The sequence below is a fragment of the Leptonychotes weddellii genome, chromosome 8 (assembly GCF_054177405.1).
Source record: "Leptonychotes weddellii isolate Sample4059 chromosome 8, ASM5417740v2, whole genome shotgun sequence".
NCBI classification, from domain to species: domain Eukaryota; kingdom Metazoa; phylum Chordata; class Mammalia; order Carnivora; family Phocidae; genus Leptonychotes; species Leptonychotes weddellii.
This window is the reverse complement of record NC_138376.1, coordinates 103,183,768-103,204,599: the sequence shown is the minus strand read 5'-3', so window position 1 is coordinate 103,204,599 and position 20,832 is coordinate 103,183,768. Positions and strand designations below refer to the sequence as shown.

Below are 20,832 nucleotides of genomic sequence, written 5' to 3'. Positions count from 1 at the left end.
TACAGCAACTTCTTTAAGTGACCATATTGATTTAGAAAGTGAGGCATTCTTCATGGTTTCTATCTTTTGCTCACATCTGTTTAATTTCTTCTCTGTGATTTTTCCTGTGGTCTTATACAAAGCTTATTTTTTTTTTTAGATTTTATTTATATCTTTTGTGCAGTCGTGATTATGAAACAAGCTTGGTGTTATCACACACACACATACACACACACACACAACAGAAGTAGTTAATATATCTGAAACTCTTAGCCAAGCCATCAAATCGTTCTTTCAGGACAACCAATCTTATTTGTTAAAAGGACTCTGTAATCACAGCTCAAAAACAAATACTACTATCAAAAGTGTCTGACGGTATAACCATATGCTTTTAGAAAATTTGGCAATGACAGCTAATCATAGTTCTGATCCAGGATACAATAATAAAAAACAAAAATAAATGTATTCCCATTAACTCGTCTAGAATACACATCTCCGAGGGCAATGTGTGACCTGAGCAAAGAACTGTGGCTTTTAATGGTCATCTTAGGGTTTTAAAGCTGAGGAATAGTAAGTAGGAGAAATTATGGTGGGCCCAGCAGAGAGACTTATTCATTAAATATGTCCAGTACTTACTGTACATTGATAATGTGCAAGGCATATGTTAGGAAATGAGGAAAGACAAGTGCACAAAATAATCCTGCTTTTTCCATGTCTCTAATTACTAGAAAGGTATAGACATGTGCACAGATTCCTACCATCCCTGCTCAGCTGAGGGGGTCACTGCTAGCAGGGATGACATCATGAGGTTATTGGTGGTCTTCAGGGTTGGGGACAAGCTTCAAAACTTCAGAATAAGCTCTGTGGAAAATGAAGTTCCTGTTCTATCTCCTGAAATTCTAGGAATAACCAATCATGGAGGCATACTGGATGCCTCCCAAAGTAACAGAAATCAAGAAGTCACCTTTTCTTGGGGCTTTTTGAGGCATCGGGACTAAGGTGCTGTAACCGGGCACCCAGAGTGTTCGGCAACCTCAAATTGCCAAGTTGTGGTTCTGCTGTGTAAAATATAAAATATGCTTTAGGTGACTCTCTGAATTTTCAACAAAAACTGTCCAGTGCTAAAATAATACCTTCCATGCTTTGACTCAGTATTTTTCAAATACTTTAAGTGAGTGGCCAAGTAGTATAGTTAGGGCATCACTAATATTTCTTTGAATTTTTGCTTGATAAACTGATGCAGTGCCCAATTTTCACAGGGTTACAAAGAATATTGTAAATTATTAGCTAAATGAAGAGTGGGAGGACATGAAAAACAACAAAACCCAAATATCAAACCTAGCCAGGAATGTTTTAAAAATAGTGAAATGTACTCAAATCTACTAAGCACTAAGAAAGCAGCAAATGATGTAGAACCCTCAGGAAATAAAAATCCAAGTGCTTAGTATCAAGTCAGTAGGTTAGTGCATTTCCATATCTCTGTGTGAGATAAAGCTTGTATGTGACCCCCTCGGGTTATGAATGACACCACTTGAGATATTGACACCTATAAACACAATCATGGAAGTGGACAGCTGGAATCCTAGTCCCTTTCTGGGACACTGCTGAAGGACAGCAGGGAAGGAAGTCCTCTCAGTGGGCAGAACTGAAGAGCAGTTCCCCCGGTTGCTCATTTTGCTTGGAAAGAAAACTGTGATTATATATCCATCATGGGAGGTGGCTAATGATTTGGCTGGATAGTCAGGCAATAAAAATGGGTGACAAGGAAAGTCTGGGGAAGAGAAATACAGACAAACTTCACTGAATAGGCAAAAAAAAAGGGAAGATACTGGTGTTCCATGTGAATGACTTCCAAAGGGCGACCTCAGCAAAGGGAGATTTTAATAATCAAGTGGATAGGATGACCCATTCTGTGGATATCGGTTAGCCTCTTTCCCAGACACCCCTGTCATCACTGAATGGGCTGGTGAACAGAGTGGCCATGGTGGCCAAAATGGAGGTTATACATGGGCTCAGCAACATGGACTTCCATTCACCAAGGCCAACCTAATTACAGCCAGGGCTGAGTGCCTAATCTGCCAGCAACAGAGACCAGTCCTGAGCCTCTGATATCACATCATTCCCCAGGGTGATCATTCAACTATCTAGGAGGCGGTTACATCCAACCCTCCCATCATGGAAGGGACAACCTCTTGTTCCTACCAGAATATACACTTACTCTGGATACAGATTTGCCCTTCTTGCACACAATGCTTCTACCAATACAATCATCCGTGGACTTACAGAATGCCTTATCCATCATCATGGTATTCTATGCAGCATTGCTTCTGATCACGGCAAATGAAGTATGGAAATGGGCCCTATGTTCATGGAATCCACCGGTCTTACCATATTTCCCAATACCCTGAGGTGACTGGCTTGACAGAATAGAGGAATGGCCTTTTGAAGACTCAGTTATAGTGCCAGCTAGATGATAATACTTTGCAGGGCTGGAGCAAGGTTTTCCAGGAGCCTATAAATGTTCCGAATCAGCATCCAATATATGTGCTGCTTCTTCCATTGCTGGGATTCACAGATCCAGAAGTCAAGGAGTGGAAATGGGAGTGGCACCACTCACTATTAGCCCTAGTGACCTACTAGCAACATTTTTGCTTCCTGTTTCCCACCTTTGTGCTCTGCTGGCCTAAAATCTTGGTTCCAAAGGGAGGAAAGCTTCCATTGGGAGACACAGCGATGATTTCATTGAACTGGAAATTAAGACTGCCACTCAGCTGCTTTGGGCTCTTTGTGCCCCTAAATCAGCAGGCAAAGAAAGGAGGTACTATGCTGGCTGGGATGATTGGTCCTGATGACTAAGGAGAAATTGGATTGCTACTCCATAATGGAGGTAAGGAAGAGTATGTCTGGGATATGGGAGATCCCTCAGGAGTCTCTTACTGTTACCAGGCCCTTTGATTAAATTCAGTGGAAAACTACAACAACCCAATCCAGACAGGACTACTAATGGCCCAGACCCTGTTGGGAAAGAACGTTTGCATCACCCTATTAGGTAAAGAACCAGTCAGTTAAGGTGCTTGCTAAAGACAAATAGGTAGTGGAATAAAATAGTTATAAATACCAGTTGAGACCACATGACCAATTATAGAAACAAAGACTGTGATTGTCATGAGTATTTCTTCCTTATTTGTTATGAATATGTTTGTGTTTGTGTGTGTGTATGTAAATCTCTTTGTTTCCTTCCCTCTCTTATCCCCTTGTCATGTAACATAAGATGCATTGACTTTATATCACAGTATTTAAGAATTGTGAACTTTATATCACAGTACTTAAGTTATAGGATATCAAGAAGCATAAACATCCTACAAGAACTTTGCATCCTCTTCTGCGGAAAAGGTTATTAGATTTTCAACTATATGCAAGATGGTTACATCATGTTAGGTAGAAGTATTGACCTTATTATTGTCTTTATATGGAGATTAAATATAACTTAAGAAGATGCATATGAGTGCCAAACTGACAGAAGGTGAGCTTGTGATAGTTAATTTAATATATCAACTTGGCCAGGCCACAATGCTTAGATATTTGGTGAAACATTATCTTAGATGTTTCTATAAGAGTATTTTTTGTATGAGGTTAACATTTAAATCTTTGAGTAAAGCAGATTGTCTTCCACAATGTGGGTGAACTTTATCCCAACAGCTGAACAGTGGAAGGCCTTAACAGGGCAAAAACTGACCTCCCTTGAGCAAGAGGGACTTCTATGAGCAGACGGCCTTCAGACTTGAGCTGCAATGTTAGTTCTTAACTGAGTCTGCAGCCAACCAAGACTTTGGACTTGACAACCTCCATAGTCACATGAACCAATTTTTTAAAAATAAAAACTCTCGGGCGCCTGGGTGGCTCAGTTGGTTAAGCGACTGCCTTCGGCTCAGGTCATGATCCTGGAGTCCCGGGATCGAGTGCCCGCATTGGGCTCCCTGCTCGGCAGGGAGTCTGCTTCTCCCTCTGACCCTCCTCCCTCTCATGCTCTCTGTCTCTCATTCTCTCTCTCTCAAATAAATAAATAAAATCTTTAAAAAAATAAAAAAATAAAAAATAAAAACTCTCTCTCTGTCTCTCTCCATATATGCACACACACACACGCAATAATACATATATATGTGTGTGTGTACATGTATATACATATGTACACACACACTATTAGTTCTGCTCCTCTGGAGAACCTTGACTAACATACATGGAGGTACGTGTAATCACAGAGATCTGAAAACACAGTTACTTACCAACCTGCTACTTGTACATGTACCTGGCCACTTCTGACAACGAAATGGCCATTCTACTATGGCTTTAAAAAATGACCCACTAGGGGCGCCTGAGTGGCTCAGTCAGTTAAGTGTCTGCCTTTGGCTCGGGTCATGATCCCAGGGTGCTGGGATCGAGCCCCGCATCGGGCTCCCTGCTCTGCTTCTCCCTCTCCTCCCTGCTCATGTTCTCTCTCGCTATCTCTGTCCCTCTGTCTCTCTCTCAAATAAACAAATTTAAAAACTAAAAATAAATAAAATAAAATGAATGCTAGGTGCTGCACAACAGGGACCCTTTTATCAAGGCCCTACCATTGCACAGCGAAGGATATTTTAAAAGAAAATAAAGTAGAAATGCTTTGTAATAAATGTTCATTCAGGCTTTCGGGCAATATGAAAGTTATGGAAGACCTTTACAAGATGGGAAACCCTCTGTGAGGTGGCCGTGTTATCCTGCGTGTCCTCAGGCTCTTGGGGAAACGTTGGCGGAATGACAGAAATCAAAGCGATTATGACAGCATGCTTTTTTATAAACCAAATTCATATGGTATCGTTAATGAAGAGGGGTTTCCTTCCCTTTATTCCTAAGTATCTACAAATACAGTAGGACATCTTGCTACCATCATCTACTGAGGGTGCATCTGCTTTCACAGATTCTGCTGGGCTATCACAGAAAGCTGGGCAGAGACCTTGAGAGCGCCAACTGCACCACTCTGGGCAAGTTAGTTTGCTGTTTCTTTAAACTTTAAAAAAGGGCAGTTCTCCTTGGTCAACTACCAACATCTCGTAAATGTGATCATTCCACACCTGCAAAACTGGGGAGGTTCATAAAGGGAACAGGCCAGAGGGCCTTTGGTGGAAAGCAGAAGTATCACGGAACCGAATGGATTCTCACTTTAAAATTCTATCTTAAGAGACAGCGAAGAATTGGGGGGGGGCGGGGGGGGGTGGAGGCAATGGAGAATTTAGGGAGCAAGTTTAAAAGGAGATTTAAAAAAAGGGGATACATTTTTCTGACTCGTTGGATGATTATCTGTGGTCCTTGGAATAAGAGGCTGAATTGGCATTTACCAGGCTGGGCAGATGAAAGCCTAGATGGCCACCCACCCAATGGTTTGATTCTCTTAACTTGACAAAGTATCCATTGAATGTTGTCTGTAAAAAAGAGTATCTACTTCAGTTTTCTCGAAAAATGATTATTCAATATGATTGTTTAGTGACCTCATTAGACCAAAAGAACGGCCTTGATTTAAAAATCTTCATTGTACATCATTCATAAAATTTAGTGCCTCAGTTTTCTGAAGTTGAGTAGCATAATATGTATGTAACAAAATACCTGAACTCAAGAGTTTTTTGTTTGCTTTGATTTTGTCTTGCTTTTCATAGTGAGTTGTAGAGGGATTGCTAAGAAAATGTACCCTTGATTATTAGGTGAAGGGAGGAAAACAAAATTTTGTTGAGAATCTATTGTGTGCCCAGCAATATATAAGGGGCATATTATTAAATCATTTCATTTATTAAGCACTTCTGGGCCACACATTCTTCTGGGCCCCAGCGATACTATGAAGAATAAAACAAATATTCCTATCTTACAGAAACTGCTTTCTAGTGCAAGGAGACAAACAATGAACCCAAGAAAAATGTCAAATAATAAAACTAATACACAGATAATTGAAATAGGGTGAGTGATGAAGGATGGCCAGCTGGTTAGTTTAGGTCCACTGTGTAAGTGATGTTTACTCTGAGATCTAAATGGCAAGAAGGATCTAGCCATGTGAGCACCAAGAGGAAATCATCCCAGGTGGAGGGCATGGCATAGACAAAGTCCCAAAGGCAGACACAAGGCTGGCTTTGCAAAAAGGAATAGAGCCAAGATGGTACCAGCCTGGAGAGCAAAGGGAAAAGTGGAAAGGGAACGAGAGTAGGGCCTGATTAATGAACATTAGGCATGCAAGAAACATGAATCTTGCTCATGTGGTCTCATCTTCAAGGCACTCAACAGTCCAGAGAGGCACTTGAGATGTAAATAAGCCACAAAATCCCTGACTAAAGGCTACAATGCGGGTGGTGGGTAGAGAAGGGGAAGGTTCCAAAGGATTAGCCACATGAGGTTGTTCTGGGCATCCAAGAAGTTCCTTTTAGATTTATCTTTTCCCAGACAGTATTACAGCTACAGGAGAACTTCCAGCTTAGTCCTCACTTGAAAAAGTAAGTATTCCAAACGGTTAAATTTGCCCCAGGCTATATCTTAATGGCATTTAGTCATAGCTGGGCCTTAGAGAAAGTAGAGGTATCTGTAAGCTTACCTTTGCTTTGGGGAAAGCACTATCCAATTTAGCCAAATACATATGGAGTATGTCATCCTTGAGTGTAGCAATGCTGCGCATCTTGGGTATCTTTCTTACACCCAGGACTTAGCACTCTGCCTGCACAAAAGCAGGGCTCCATAGAGGTCTGAATGACTAAAACTAACAGGCCACACACAGTCAGTTGGAGCTGTTCTTCTTTCCCTGAGGACAAGCTGAATAACAGAGGAAAAGCATCCTCTGTGCTAGCTAGCCTTCTCTGATCTGCTTTCAGTGACCCTACCTTCTCCATAGGCCCAAACGTACATTCGATTGTGTCCCATCCACCCTAAACAATTAAAAACTCCTTTGGGTTAGCTTTTAGCTTACTCCCTGCTTGTTCTACTTAAACTTTAGCCTTACTTGATAAATAAGTATTTATTCTGTTATCATGGTATTTAGTTCTTTGGTACAACCCACTCTGGAGCATTGTCCATAGGGAGACCAAAAGAGGAGGGGGACATCCGAAGAACAAAATGGATTGTCTTCTCAGGCCTTTGATGGAATTCCCATCACACAGGCCTGTCCTTGGCCTAGCAGATTAAGTGGCCCATATGGTTCATGTGCTTAAAGCACAGCACATAACCATTATTGTCTTGAGTTGTGGGAGTCATTTGTGTTGTATGATATGTTCTGTTTGTAGTTGTGATGTATGTAGGGTGGGGGTAAGGAACACAGACCTGTCATAGTTCCTGTGTGAGATTCCAACTTGAGTGAGGCACTTACTGAATTCTCTATTTCAGTTATTTTTTGCAATTCATATTAAGTTAGCATCCCCATCATACGGATCATCAAGGTTTAGAGAATCCTTTGTCTAGAATCTCAGAGGTAATGAGCTTCAGGCGTAGCTGACTGACGTGGACCACAAGGAGCCCCACCTTCAGCAAGCTGCCGACACTCCAGAGCTTGCTGAGGGAGGTGACATAAAGGTATATGTAGCTTCCGTTCAGGCTTGAAGTTCACTAAACTGCTTTATATTCAAATGAGTCAACCTTCCACCAGCCATCCTATCCCTGGTTTTCCCATGTCGGTTACTGTTACATTTATCTTATTTTGTTGCTGCAATTTGTAGGCAGGGTTTACAGGAAACAATCCTTGGTTAGGACGAGCTTCTGTTGCTTCTTGCTAGGTAAATTATAGGGTCATAAATGGGAGAGATTTAGGGAGAGGTTGATTCTGGGCAAATTAAAGCTTTCAGGTTTCACTTCAGTCTGGCAAAAGATGTCTGCCAAAAATCCAGGTTCCTTATTTACTCTTGGCACTTGGTAGATAGAGTGGGGGTGAAAGAGAGCCCTTGATACTGTCTTCATGTAGGTTACAACTTTAATATGTGTGATCCATGAAGGATTCAGCCTGCGAGGAAATTTCAAGCCCTGTGAGGCTTGAATGTTAGGCTGGCTGGGGGACTTACAGAGAAAGTGAGTGCAGGTGTGTATTCACCTAGGGCAGAGTGAAGGAAGAGGCTCTGAAGGCCAAAGCTCTCTGGATTTCCTTGCCTCTACGCCTGGCATTTTATCATTACAAATCAATATTTTTGAATTGACGGGGCCTTTTAAAACACAAATGCCTAACAATAAAGCTATGTTGTTAACATACAAGGCTTTCAGTAAGGCCATAGTCCTCTTGTGTTTAGAAAATCGCAGATAATATTGAATTTGACTTAAAGAATTTTTCCAATTTACTCTGTGTTATTTTTCATAATCATCCAGAAAATTCTCTGGAAGTCATTTTCCAGGTCAATTGTGTGAGCCAAATATAAATCTGTCAAATATGTGCTCTTCCTCGCCCTTTGTACTATATTCTGGTTGACAGTTATTTTTTATTTTTATTTATTGCTCATTGGATCATGCTACATTAGACAATGACAACCTCCCAAAGATGAGGATAAGGTGGGGCTCCTGGCTGGCTCGGTCAGTGAAGCATCTGCCTTCGGCTCAGGTCACGATCCCAGGGTCCTGGGATCGAGTTCCATGTCGGGTTCCCTGCTCAGCTGGGTTCTTCTCCCTCTGCATGCCGTTCCCCCTGCCTGTGCTCTCTCTCTCTCTCTAATAAGTAAATAAAATCTTAAAAAAAAAAAAGGAAAGAAAGTGCTATTTTGCTATTGCAGCTGCCGTAGCAAGGGCCCTGTACATTTTGCTTGTGTGAGAGGGCTGAGTAAGGGCCGTATTTCCAAGTCATTCCAGAGGTGCTACGTAACACCTCAGAGTTTGGTACTCGTGCTCTGTCTTCTGCCTAGAATGACATTCCTCTTTTGTCCCCGGCTGACCTTTCCAGGATCAGCACAAATACTATGTCTTTGTGGGAGACTTTCCTCAACAACTGCACGTCTGTTGCTTCTCCCCAGTAGAAAAGTTCTCTCTGTGCTTCTAAGGTAGATTGCTCAGACCTCTGTTACCTCTGTTTTGTTTTGTTTTTTTATTTTTATTTTATTTATTAATTTATTTTATTTATTAATTTGAGAGAGAGAGAGAGCCACTTAACTGACTGAGCCACCCAGGCGCCCTGTTACCTCTGTTTTAACACTCATCATATCCTATCATAATTTATGTGTGTGCTCCCCACTCGGAATGACAGTCTATGAATTTCAAATAACGGGATTATTCATATTGGTGTCCCTTGAGCTTAATATTCATACTTACTTAATAAATGCTTGTTAAATGCTTGCATGAACAAATGGAAGGGAGGGAGGAAGAGAGGGAAGGAGGGAAGGAGGGAGAAAGCCTGGGAGAGAGGGAAGGAGAATCAGGTCAATACCTCCTGTGGCAATTAGCTGAGAGCAGGGCTTCAAGGCCTCTGGCCTTAGCAGGGAGGAGGGTGGAAGGCAATTATTTCCAAGTTTGCAGGACCACAGAGCGCACGCGCCAGGGCTGTAGGTGGGAAGCAGGAGAGGCACAGTAGTTAACTTCAGTGACAGGGAAAGGTTACAGGGAGGCGATAAATTCGGTTTCAAAAGCAAGTTTTGCTACTTCACAATTTTGCTTATCATCTGCTCAGCTCAGAAGAAAAATAACAGCAATTGCTGAATCCTCAATAGCTGAAAAGTGCTGTTGGAGAAAACAATCTAAGGCCTCTATACTAGACAGCCATGTGTACATTATGTAGCAAAACCCTATTCCAAGGTTCTTACAGTGTAGTCTTGCTTTACTCAAAACCCCTGTCTTGGAAAAGAAATAAGGCCTGCATAAATAAAGCATGTAGTTTTGTGCGTTTTAATAACATTGAATGCTGTTATTCGAAGTAATAGTTATCTTTTCAATCAGATCCTTACCTTCTTTTATGCATGTCACTTTTGACAAGTAAGAGTACGGAATGTAATAATCACTATAGAACCTGTGATCTATAGGCTCTTATTTAACCACCACTGCTGATTACTTACCTATAATAGCTCTTGTGAATAAACTCATTCTCTGTCATCTTTTTCTGTTTGATGAATACTGTAAAAAAAAAAAGGCATGCATTTGGTGACAACCTTCAACAAAAACTGATCCATTTAGTTGCTCTCTAGAGTAATAATTGTGTTTTTTGGTGTTTCTCTGTACTTTTTTTTTTTTTTTTTTGGTGATGCTCCAGGAAAAGGATTCTATAAGCATCAATGAATGAATCAATAAGCATGGGAACCTAAACTGTGCACATAATTGTTCTAGAATTTTTGGCCCTTTGGGTAATACAAAACAATTATATTCCCATTATCAATGGAAAGTATTGTACCTTACACAGCTGACACACTTAAGTAGTCGAAGAGCTAAGTCCTTATAAAAATTTTTTTGGGGACACCTGGTGACTCAGTTGGTTAAGTGTCTGACTCTTGGTTTCTATGCAGGTCATGATCTCAGGGTCATGGGATGGAGCCCAGCTTTGGGCTCCCCACTCAGCAGGGAGGTGACCTGAGGATTCTCTCTCCCTTTCCCTACCCGCCACCCCGCTTTCTCTCTCTTTCTCTCTAAAGTAAATAAATAAATCTTTAAAAAATATTTCTCAAAATATTTCCTTTCATATGTTGAGAAATATCAGAAATTTGTTTTCTGAGCCTGCGAATTAAATGAAAAGGGTCCTATCTTAGTAAAGCTTTCAGGTTGCAGTATTTACAGTCCCTCATTAAGGAAAATTAAAGTAGAAGAACTAAGTGATTTTCTGAAGCATTAAAATACACATGCACTGGAAAATGATTTGTTTCAGTGCAAACTTTGTATCTTGGTGAATCATTTCCATTTGAGTGTTTTGATTGCAGCTTCTCCAGTCTGAGGCATAAATAAGATTACTGGCTTGGGGGGTGGGGTGCGGAGGTAATTAGCCTATCTCCTACCAAGCCATCTGTATTTTCTGTGACTGCACAAGGTGTCGTAGAGAAATTACCTGGAACTGATTAAACCTCAGGAGAAGTGGGGGAAATTCTGCATTCCAGAGTGGTTCAACCAGAGAACACGATCGCCCTCTGGGTTGCATTTACAAGCACAATTTGGTGACGCAACTCTGGCCACTTCGCCACCAGGGAGTAAGAGGAAAGGGGCTGGATTCCTCCGGTAGGAAGACGCTCTGGACCAAAGAAAGAGGCTGGCGACGGGAAGGAAGAACAGAGCAAGCGTTTGAATAGCGGCCACAGGGCAACCCAAAGCCTGTGCAGTTAACAGGCCCGCATCTCACACCGTTCCCCCGTCTACCAGCCCCCCTACCGCATCCACCCGCCGCTGTGTGTCACCTTCCTGTTCGGAAGTCTTAGTAGGTTGCTGGGACAGAACAGGGGGCGCCTGCTCCACCCTTCAGGTATCCGGTTGGAAGAAAAGCCAGTCTCAACAACTTGATTCTCTACGTTAAATGATAAGTTTAGCAGACCTTCCGTCTCCAACTGCCGAACATTAGGGTAGGGGGAGGAAGGAGAACATCAGACGTTCCTTTTCTGTTCCAACCACAAATCATATGGTTGTGCCTCTTCTCTATTCCACTTAGAGCCCTCTAACTTGAATTCCACGTTCCTCCTGGAATGCATGTGGCAGAGCTTCTTTGAAAATATGAACGCCCTGCATGTGTTTTGAATTTTTTCTGGACTGATTTGTGATGATAATCAGTCAAGTTACATTTCTTGTGTGTCTTACTGGGGGTGTAATAAACTCAGGACGCTGATGACTGTAATTTTCTGAGTGATGTTGCAATGGAGAGAATAAATGGCCCAGTGTTGAACTTTGCAGCTTGCTCCCTTCCTGTATGTAAATTGCCTTTATATAAAGTGGGGTGCAAAACAGAGCAGGACAGCTGCCTCGCACTCCTCTGCTCCCCCTCATCTCAGCTTCCAGCCTTATCAGGCACATAGCAGGGAGGCTATTCCAGCCATAACTGAGCTCAACCTCCAGCCTCCAGAAAGTAATCCCCGACCTTCAGAGCCCAGGCAACCTGAAGAATGAAAGAGGAAGCTATAAAATCCCCTTTGAAAGGTTTGTGTACTTTTATTACTACAATTTGGAGGGAATGGGTAAAACGAAGATGCTTTAGAGGATCTGAGGTTCCTTGGCCTGGGGAAGGCACAGGAGGTGGGGATGCAGGGCATGGTGTCTGATGGAAGGTTTCTCAGTTTCACGTTTTAAGAACAAACAAGCAGAAATCTTGGTGCAGGTTGGTGTTTCTGGGCAGGCTTTGCCACATTTGTGCTCTCTCTCTCTCTCTCTTTTATTAAGTTCAATTAGCCAACAGATAGTACATCATTCGTTTTTGATGTAGTGATTCATGGGTTGCGTATAACACCCAGGGCAAATCTGCTGTCTTAAAAGGGGGCGGAATGGTGTGGGATAAGGGACCGGCTGGGCTAGTTGAAATGGAGCACACAGTATGGGGGTCACTGGCAGTAACAAAGTCGTATTATATGAAGAATCCATGGAAGAGGAAGCAGTAACGGGCCAGTTACTGTGATTTGGAGTTTCCTAAACCTTGCTTGAGTTGGGAGCGTCAGTATCAGGCACTGAGAAGTGTTTTCACAGTGGGTGCTGAGCAACATTTCCCAGCCACTCTCCAGGAGAGATAATGTGTGTTCCCTTCTCCCAGTCTGGGGCTGTTGCAACTGAGCAAACCAAGAAGCCTCGGAGGCTACAGATCATATTAGGGCAAATGAGGTGGCTGTGCCTGCAAAACAAATCCCTGCCCAGGACGAAAGAAAAACCGCTTCACATGCTATTCTTGGGTTTGACAGCTGGTATTTCGGAGTGTGTCAGACCCAGTATGCAACTCAAAAAACGGCAGGGCCCTTGACAGTCAGGGGTCAGGGCAGGGCAGCCACCGCAGAGAGCACCAGCAAGCGCCAGGTACCGGCCCTGCAAAGCTTAGGAACTTGCAGCCGCCGTCTCCCGCTCCGGCCCCGTCGCTCTGCTCGTGGCTCCCCCGCCCAGCGCTGGCCCGAGTCCCCGCGCCGGCGGTCAGACTGCAGCGCCCAGGCATCTCCCAGCGGCAGGGGGACGGGAAGGCCCCGCACCGCTGCTCCGCCGAGCTACCCTCTCTCCGCCGCTTTCTGGAGCGCAGGCACCCGGCTACTCTTCACGAGGCCGCGAGTCTCAGTTTACCTGGGACTTGCGAGAAAAAGCAAGGTGGTTAAACTGTAAGAAGACTCCTGGGTCAGCGCTGAAATAAACCGGAGGGGTAGGGAAGACGAGGACAAACTGAGGGTTTTTAAGACAATGTAACGCGCCCTTGCAGAGTTTTCAGGTGGGAGAGCGGGAGAGGGAATCGGGGAGTCGCCGCCGCCCGGGGTCACGCCAGGTCGGCGCCTCGCACGGAGCCACCACTCCCCGAACTTGCCACTTCCTCACGTGTTCTTGGCGTGGCGGAGATTAAAGATGCAAGAAAAAAAAATTACATGCGGAACGGACAGAATGTTCTCAAAGATTAGGGGGAAAAAAGTGAAACGCAGATTGTACTTTTTTTTTTCCTTTAGTGCAGAGACGAATTTTATTTCCGCCCCCTCCCCTACACATTCCTGACCTCTCCCTCCCCCTTCCCTCTTTCTTTCCTTCCTTCCTCCGCTTCCAAGTTTTGGGATTTTGCAGCCTTGCTTGGCTTTGGCCAAAAGCACAAAAAAGGCGTTTTCGGAAGCGGCTCGGCCGTGCACAAGGGCCATTTGTTTGTTTTGGGTCTCGGGGCAGGAAATCTTGCCCGGCCTGAGTCACGGCGGCTCCTTCAAGGAAACGTCAGTGTTCTCCTGTCGCCCTCGCCCGCTGCGCGCCCGGCGGCCGCTGCCCATGGGGGAGATGCAGGGCGCGCTGGCCAGGGCCCGGCTCGAGTCTCTGCTCCGGCCCCGCCACAAAAAGAGGGCCGAGGCGCAGAAACGCAGCGAGTCCTTTCTGCTGACCGGCCTGGGTAAGCGCCGCGGCCGCCACGCGGGGACTGTCCCGCTCCGCCGCTAGTCGCTCGGCTCCGGCGAGAGGGACCGGGGGTGGGTGCGCGTTCGCAGGGCGGAGGGACGGAGGCCTGGGGAGAGGGCGGCGGGAGCGGAGGACCCGCCCGGCGTCCCGGACCCACGGTGACCCCGCAGATGAGGGCGCGCGGGGCCACCCTCGCCCGACGGACACCTCGGGCTGGTGGTGCGCGGCCGCCGGGTGGGGGCTGATGAGGCTGCCGGGGGAGTGAGGGAAGAGGGCCGGCTCCGGGACCGGGAGGGAATCGGCAGTCAGGGTTTGACAAACCAGAGCGGGCATAGAGCCACCGGCTGGCCGAGCACCGGGCGGAAAGCGCCCCGGTGCCGCGACTCCGATTTCCTAGCTGGGCGGAATAAATGAGAAAGGTGGAAAATTACCCCGGACTCTCCCTCTCCCCCCCCGCCCCCCGCCTGCGGTTTCCCTCTCTCCGGCCGGGGAGCCGAGAGAGGCAGATTAACAGACCCGCGCCGGGCCTCCCGGGCAGTCCCCGCGCCCCCCGCCCCCGCCCCCGCCCCGGTCTCGACCTCCGGCCGGGGGCCGAACCGTTCGCCGCCGCCCGGGAGGGAGCAGCCTGCAGGGCAGCGCGACCGCCGGAGGCGGGGCTTGGGGCGGGGCCTGGGCGGGGCCGCTTCCTGATTGTCGCGTTGGTCCCGCCCCTGCGGCGGCTCAGGGCTTATAAAGCGGGCGGCAAGGCGCGCGACCAGTGTTAACTGAGCCGGTCTCCCGTCACTAACGACACCCTGCGCGCTCTTTCTGCGGAGATGACGGTGAAAACCGAGGCTGCTAGGGGCACCCTCACTTACTCCAGAATGAGGGGAATGGTAGCAATTCTCATCGGTGAGTGTAGGAATTAATACTGAACTTCTAGGATATGTGAGGTGGAAATTTTTTTAAGGTCGCGCGTGAGATTAGTGTGTGTGGCGTCGGACGTTACGAAGCCATCTAGACGTTTGTTTGTTTCTCCTCTCTTAATTCACAGCTTTCATGAAACAGAGGAGGATGGGCCTGAACGACTTTATTCAGAAGATTGCCAATAACTCCTATGCATGCAAACAGTAAGTTTTGGAGAGGACCGGGAGAAATAAAAATAAGTAGTAGAGTTTCAATTTACCAGCAGTAAAGACACATTCTCATCAGAGGGTTGAGATCAGAAAGCTGAAGCCTTCCCCGGGGGTGGGAGCCCTTTTCTCTTTTAAGTCCCAGTTGAAGAAAACATTTTAAACATTAAAACTAATGGGCTGATTTGGCCAGTCCTGGAGCTGTAAGATAAAATATTCATGTTTGCCTAATTCACCCCCTGTTGCGGTGAAGGACAACCCTCATCCCTGTATTTAACTGGATTTATTATTTCCTTTGGCTATTATTTTCTTTAACTGAGTAATTTCTTTGGGTGTTTTTGGTTGAAACACTCCGAACTGTTCGGGAAAAGTTGAGCCAGAAACTACTGGTGTTACTGTGCCCCCTTGTGTCGAGTTAAAGAGGTTCTAAGTCGTTCCTTTCTCTGCAGCCCTGAAGTTCAGTCCATTTTGAAAATCTCCCAACCTCAGGAGCCTGAGCTTATGAATGCCAACCCTTCTCCTCCAGTAAGTATTCTCTATTTGTGATGCTTCTGTAGAGGGGTCTTGTAAATGAGTCAGGTAGTATTCCTACATTGATGGATTACAATAGCATTTCTAGAAATTAGTATTAAGACAGGAATGCCTAGTTAATGGCATAACAAGTGACATAAGCACTTACTTAACTATTGAGTCAGTGAAGTATTTTAAAAGGCCTATTGCCTCAAAGTTGTATCTGGTTACAACACGATTGTGTACAATTTCCATACTCCCATTTGAAATATTAATGTGTATGGATGAAAAGTAGTCTTGGTTGTGTCTATGATGTGTGGTGGCTTGCCTCAGTCATTTGCAGATGTAGCATCTTTTACATTGCCTGCCCTTGATTGTTGTGTTCCTTTGAAGCAAGGATACTGAAAGAAAACTTTTCTTTTCCAGCCAAGTCCTTCTCAGCAAATCAACCTTGGCCCATCATCCAATCCTCATGCTAAACCATCTGACTTTCACTTCTTGAAAGTGATTGGGAAAGGCAGTTTTGGGAAGGTAATTTCAGATCTGAAGACCTCATAATTTATAGTCTTTCATTCACATTCATTTAACATTCTCCGTGGGTATAGATAGCAAAATGATTTTTTTTGTTGTTGAAATTCCAGGTTCTTCTAGCAAGACACAAAGCAGAAGAAGCATTCTATGCAGTCAAAGTTTTACAGAAGAAAGCCATCCTGAAAAAGAAGGAGGTACGAAATGCACTTGATGGACTGGAGCTGGAGATAGACATTCATTGAGTGGTTTTACCTTGGAATTTTGGTACCAAGTCGAAATTTGCCACTAAATCTTTAATTGTCCTTTTTCTAGGAAAAGCATATCATGTCAGAACGGAATGTTCTACTGAAGAATGTGAAACACCCTTTCCTGGTGGGCCTTCACTTCTCTTTCCAGACTGCTGACAAATTGTACTTTGTCCTTGACTACATCAACGGTGGAGAGGTGAGCTAACCTTTAGGTGTCTGGGCATGGCATTCCTGGTTTTAGTTTGAGAGGAAAGTTTTTCAATGATATTTAGGGGGGAAAAGTTACCAGAATTAGCCTTTCCTTCAACCTGAAGGTTGCAAATAGTTAACAGACTATTTAAGGCCACTTCCTGCAATTGTCCCCTTTAGCTATATATGTCGAGACTAATTAAATGCATTGTTATCAAGCCTTGGCAACCCAGCCTAACTTTGTTCTGTCTCCTGCAGCTGTTCTACCATCTCCAGAGAGAGCGTTGCTTCCTGGAACCACGGGCTCGCTTCTATGCTGCTGAAATAGCCAGTGCCTTGGGTTACCTGCACTCCCTGAACATCGTTTATAGGTAAGCTGGAGAGCTCTCAAGGTTACCTTCCCGGGTAGAAAGGAGACTGAGCCCTAGTCTTTGACGGAGCCTTAAAATAATTTGTATTTATTTACAGCTTGGTCACCTAAAACCAGATTCCCTGGCATGTGAGCTGCCTTGACTCCATGCCACCAGGGAACTAGCCAGCTAGGATTGTGCCTAATCCAGAATAGATTAGCAGAACAAGGACTCCCTTTTTTTATTCACTATACAGCTACAGTGAATTGGAAATGCTTCTAACACCCCGAGCTATTATTTCACAGAGGCTTTCTTATGAAGTGAAATTAACTTAACACAACTTTCTTTTTTTTTTTTTGCAGAGACTTAAAACCAGAGAATATTCTGCTGGATTCACAGGGACACATTGTCCTTACTGATTTTGGGCTCTGCAAGGAGAACATCGAACACAATGGCACGACATCCACCTTCTGTGGCACGCCTGAGGTAGGAGCACTCTCCACTTAGTGCCTGGTCTGCCCCCTCCTGGGAGAGCCAAGTGCAAAAATTAAGTTCTACCAGAAGGATAGATTGTTCTCGGAGGTTTCTCAGTCCAGTTGAGTGCAAGGAAAATACATTTGCTGTTTGATGCAGCATGAGAAATCCCAAGGCCTCATGTTGCTTTCATTAAGACCAGCTTTTTGCAAAAGCCATGTCATAAATAGGTTGTAAATTCCCACGTAAGCTATCTGTTGGCTGCCCAGTCGCTTCCTAAATACCAGTACACATACCTGGCCAGTCAGCCTTCCAGTCCAGCAGTTTTATCAGGAAGTAATGTAAAGAAATGTATCCTGCAAGTGGATCCAGGGTCTGGGCCCTTTCAAAGTGCATGCCTGGTCGTGGGATTGCGCGGTTTCACAGACTTCTAAACTCTGTTTTCCTGCTTTGTGTTTCAGTATCTCGCCCCCGAGGTGCTCCATAAGCAGCCTTATGACAGGACCGTGGACTGGTGGTGCCTGGGGGCCGTCTTATATGAGATGCTGTATGGCCTGGTGAGTTGAGAGCCATGGCATCTTGCCCCTGGTTTGATAGTGCTCCCTAGAATGTGGTCGTCTTAAAATCCAGACTTACCAGGCACACAAGCCCCATTGCAGATCTGGTCATTGTGTTTTGCCCCTTTATCAATAAGCTTATCAGATGCTGATAAGAGAGGCCTATTGGTTATTTTATAAGTGTTTTGGAGTAAGCTCTTAGTGAATTTTTCTTTTGTAAATTCACGTTTGACTAGATATGACCCCCTTAACCCATGTGAGGGAAAATGTGGCTTATTAGCATCTACTCCCTGATAAGGGTCGTGAAATAGACATATAAAAATCCAGGGCAAAGAAAACCTATTAAGGGAAAGACTTTGTCAAATCTAGCTTAACCTGTTTGAAAACTTTTTCTCTGTTGGTTGTGTGTGCTGTACAAACCTTCCAACTGAGCATTAATTTTACCTCTTCTTTCAGCCTCCTTTTTACAGCCGAAACACAGCTGAGATGTATGACAACATTCTGAACAAGCCCCTCCAGCTGAAGCCAAATATTACCAATTCTGCCAGACACCTCCTGGAGGGCCTCCTGCAGAAGGACAGGACAAAGAGGCTGGGTGCCAAGGACGACTTTGTGAGTACCTTTTTCCTGTTCTCCTGGGCTGTCTGGGAAGCACACTAGATCCCCACTGCCCTTCTTGAATTCCACCTGTCTAAACTCATCTCCTGTTTCTTCTCGACAGATGGAGATTAAGAATCATGTCTTCTTCTCCCTGATTAACTGGGATGATCTCATTAATAAGAAGATTACTCCCCCTTTTAACCCAAATGTGGTGAGTATCTCTTTCTTCTGAGTATAGGAGGGCCCAAAGGACACTTCCTGAAGTCAAGAGTTGGTGGTGGTAGAGGGGAGGGCCCCAAGGAATACATTGGCAGATCCTTTATTCACAAACCATTATTTTCCCAGGTAAAAAGTAGAATTTTTGTCCCAACCAAGCTAACATAACCTTTCCACACATTCATCAATTACAGTATCAAAGGATAAAAAGTGAACACTCTCCTCGTTATTTAAACTTTATGTGGCCTGTGGGTTTTTTGCCTGAAATAGATGGTTATTATGGGAGTTTCCATATAGTACCCCAAATACTGAGCTCCAGTATTTAAAGCCCAAAATGAGGATTTCCCTGTCCTGTCTGCACACTGAATTCTTGACACTGAGTGTTTTTGTTTTTTTTTTTCCTTCCCTCAATAGAGTGGACCTAGTGACCTGCGGCACTTCGATCCTGAGTTCACCGAAGAGCCAGTCCCCAACTCCATCGGCAGGTCCCCCGACAGCATCCTCCTCACAGCCAGCGTCAAGGAAGCGGCTGAGGCCTTCCTAGGCTTTTCCTATGCGCCTCCTATGGACTCTTTCCTCTGAACAGCCCTCGGGGTGGTCTTGAAGGATTTTGTGTGTGTTTGTAAGCGTTTTAGTTAGCCTCGTGGCAGAGCTGCCCACTGACAGGACATCTTAAAAGAGAATTTGCACATCTCTGGAAGCTTGCACATCTTGGCAGTCTTATTGCACACTGTTTGCTGGAAGCTTTTTGAAGAGCACATCCTCCTCAGTGAGCTCATGAGGTTTTCATTCTTATTCTTCCTTCCAACATGGTGCTATCTCCACAGTGAGCATCTGCGTGCCGCCGTAGACAGATGCAGTAGTCTTATTAGGATGATGCAGTTCTAAGAAGGGTTTTCGGAAGGTCTGTCTGGGCCGTGATAACGAATCTTATGAAATGTGCCTTTTCTGATGAGATCGTGTTAGCTCCAAAGCTTTTCCTCTTGCAGAGTGTTTCAGTTCTTTATTTTTCCTTGTGGATTTACTGTGTGAACAGTGGTATGAGTGTGGTATGCTTGATCACAGATGGGTTTAGTTCTAAGCATCAATGTGACACTTGCAGGACACTACAATGTGGGACATTGTTTGTTTCTTCCATATTTGGAAGATAAATTTATGTGTAGACCGTTTTTGTTTTTTTTTGTAAGATACACTTAATAACTAAAATTTATTGAAAATGGTCTTGCAATGACTTGTATCCAGATGCTTAAAGAAAGCATTGCTGCTACAAATATTTCTATTTTTAGAAAGGGTTTTTATGGACCAATGCCCCAGTTGTCGGTCAAAGCCTGGTATTTTCATTGTTTAAAATGTCACCTGTAAAATGGGCATTATTTATGTTTTTCTTTTCTTTTTTTTTTTTTTTGCATTCCTGATAATTGTATGTATTGTATAAAGAAAGTCTGTACATTGGGTTATAACACTAGTATATTTAAACTTACAGGCTTATTTGTAATGTAAACCACCATTTTAATGTACTGTAATTAACATGGTTATAATATGTACAATTCTTTACCCCCTCCCCACCACACAACTTTTTTTGTGTGTGATAAACCAACTTTGGTTTGCAATAAAACCTTGAAAAATATTTACATAAATTGTGTCGTGTGTGTTATTTTGTATATCTAGGTTGGGGCCGAGTGGGGTGGGGAGGGATAACAATGGGTCCATTTAAAAATTTATAACCCTGGGAAACTGCTTTCTTTGCAGCTCAGTGTTTGGCCCGCAACAGTAGCAGCTTCAGACTCCAGGGAGGTATAGAGTGGTCCTAAAGCCAGTTTATCTTCCAGGTCTTAGCAGTGTTTTATGATGTCAGTCAAACAAACTCTTCTCAATGTACAAATCCATTTCCCAAGGACAGCCATGAAGCCATGTTCTCTGTATTGCCTACCCTCTGAAGTTGGCTGTTCGTCCTGACATTTGGCTTGCCTAAAGTAACAGGTAATTCTTTCAACAACTACTTCGGGTGCCTACTCTGGGCCAAGCCCCGCTCTGGTGTTGGGGATGTAGCAGCGGGCAAAGCAGACAAATCTCTGCCCTT

The 20,832-nt window shown here is 44.5% G+C and overlaps 1 protein-coding gene across 4 annotated transcripts in view; it reads left to right on the top strand.

The window, feature by feature from the left end:
* SGK1 (serum/glucocorticoid regulated kinase 1) overlaps positions 1-20,379 on the top strand; it is a 97,833-nt gene extending 77,454 nt beyond the window's left edge. The window contains exons 1-12 of one of the 4 annotated variants that reach the window (XM_006746868.3): positions 11,868-12,051; positions 14,999-15,074; positions 15,527-15,602; positions 16,014-16,118; positions 16,229-16,312; positions 16,431-16,562; positions 16,814-16,926; positions 17,268-17,391; positions 17,841-17,936; positions 18,393-18,548; positions 18,658-18,747; positions 19,167-20,379. In XM_006746868.3, the coding sequence (XP_006746931.1) occupies positions 12,018-12,051; positions 14,999-15,074; positions 15,527-15,602; positions 16,014-16,118; positions 16,229-16,312; positions 16,431-16,562; positions 16,814-16,926; positions 17,268-17,391; positions 17,841-17,936; positions 18,393-18,548; positions 18,658-18,747; positions 19,167-19,334 (1,254 nt within the window). In that variant the 5' untranslated portion in view covers positions 11,868-12,017 and the 3' untranslated portion in view covers positions 19,335-20,379. Of the gene's footprint in view, positions 1-11,867; positions 12,052-13,790; positions 13,961-14,700; positions 14,857-14,998; positions 15,075-15,526; positions 15,603-16,013; positions 16,119-16,228; positions 16,313-16,430; positions 16,563-16,813; positions 16,927-17,267; positions 17,392-17,840; positions 17,937-18,392; positions 18,549-18,657; positions 18,748-19,166 lie in introns of those variants that run through there. The other 3 variants (XM_006746866.3, XM_006746867.3, XM_081829046.1) reach the window with 3 other exon arrangements.
* Positions 20,380-20,832: the final 453 nt, after the last annotated feature.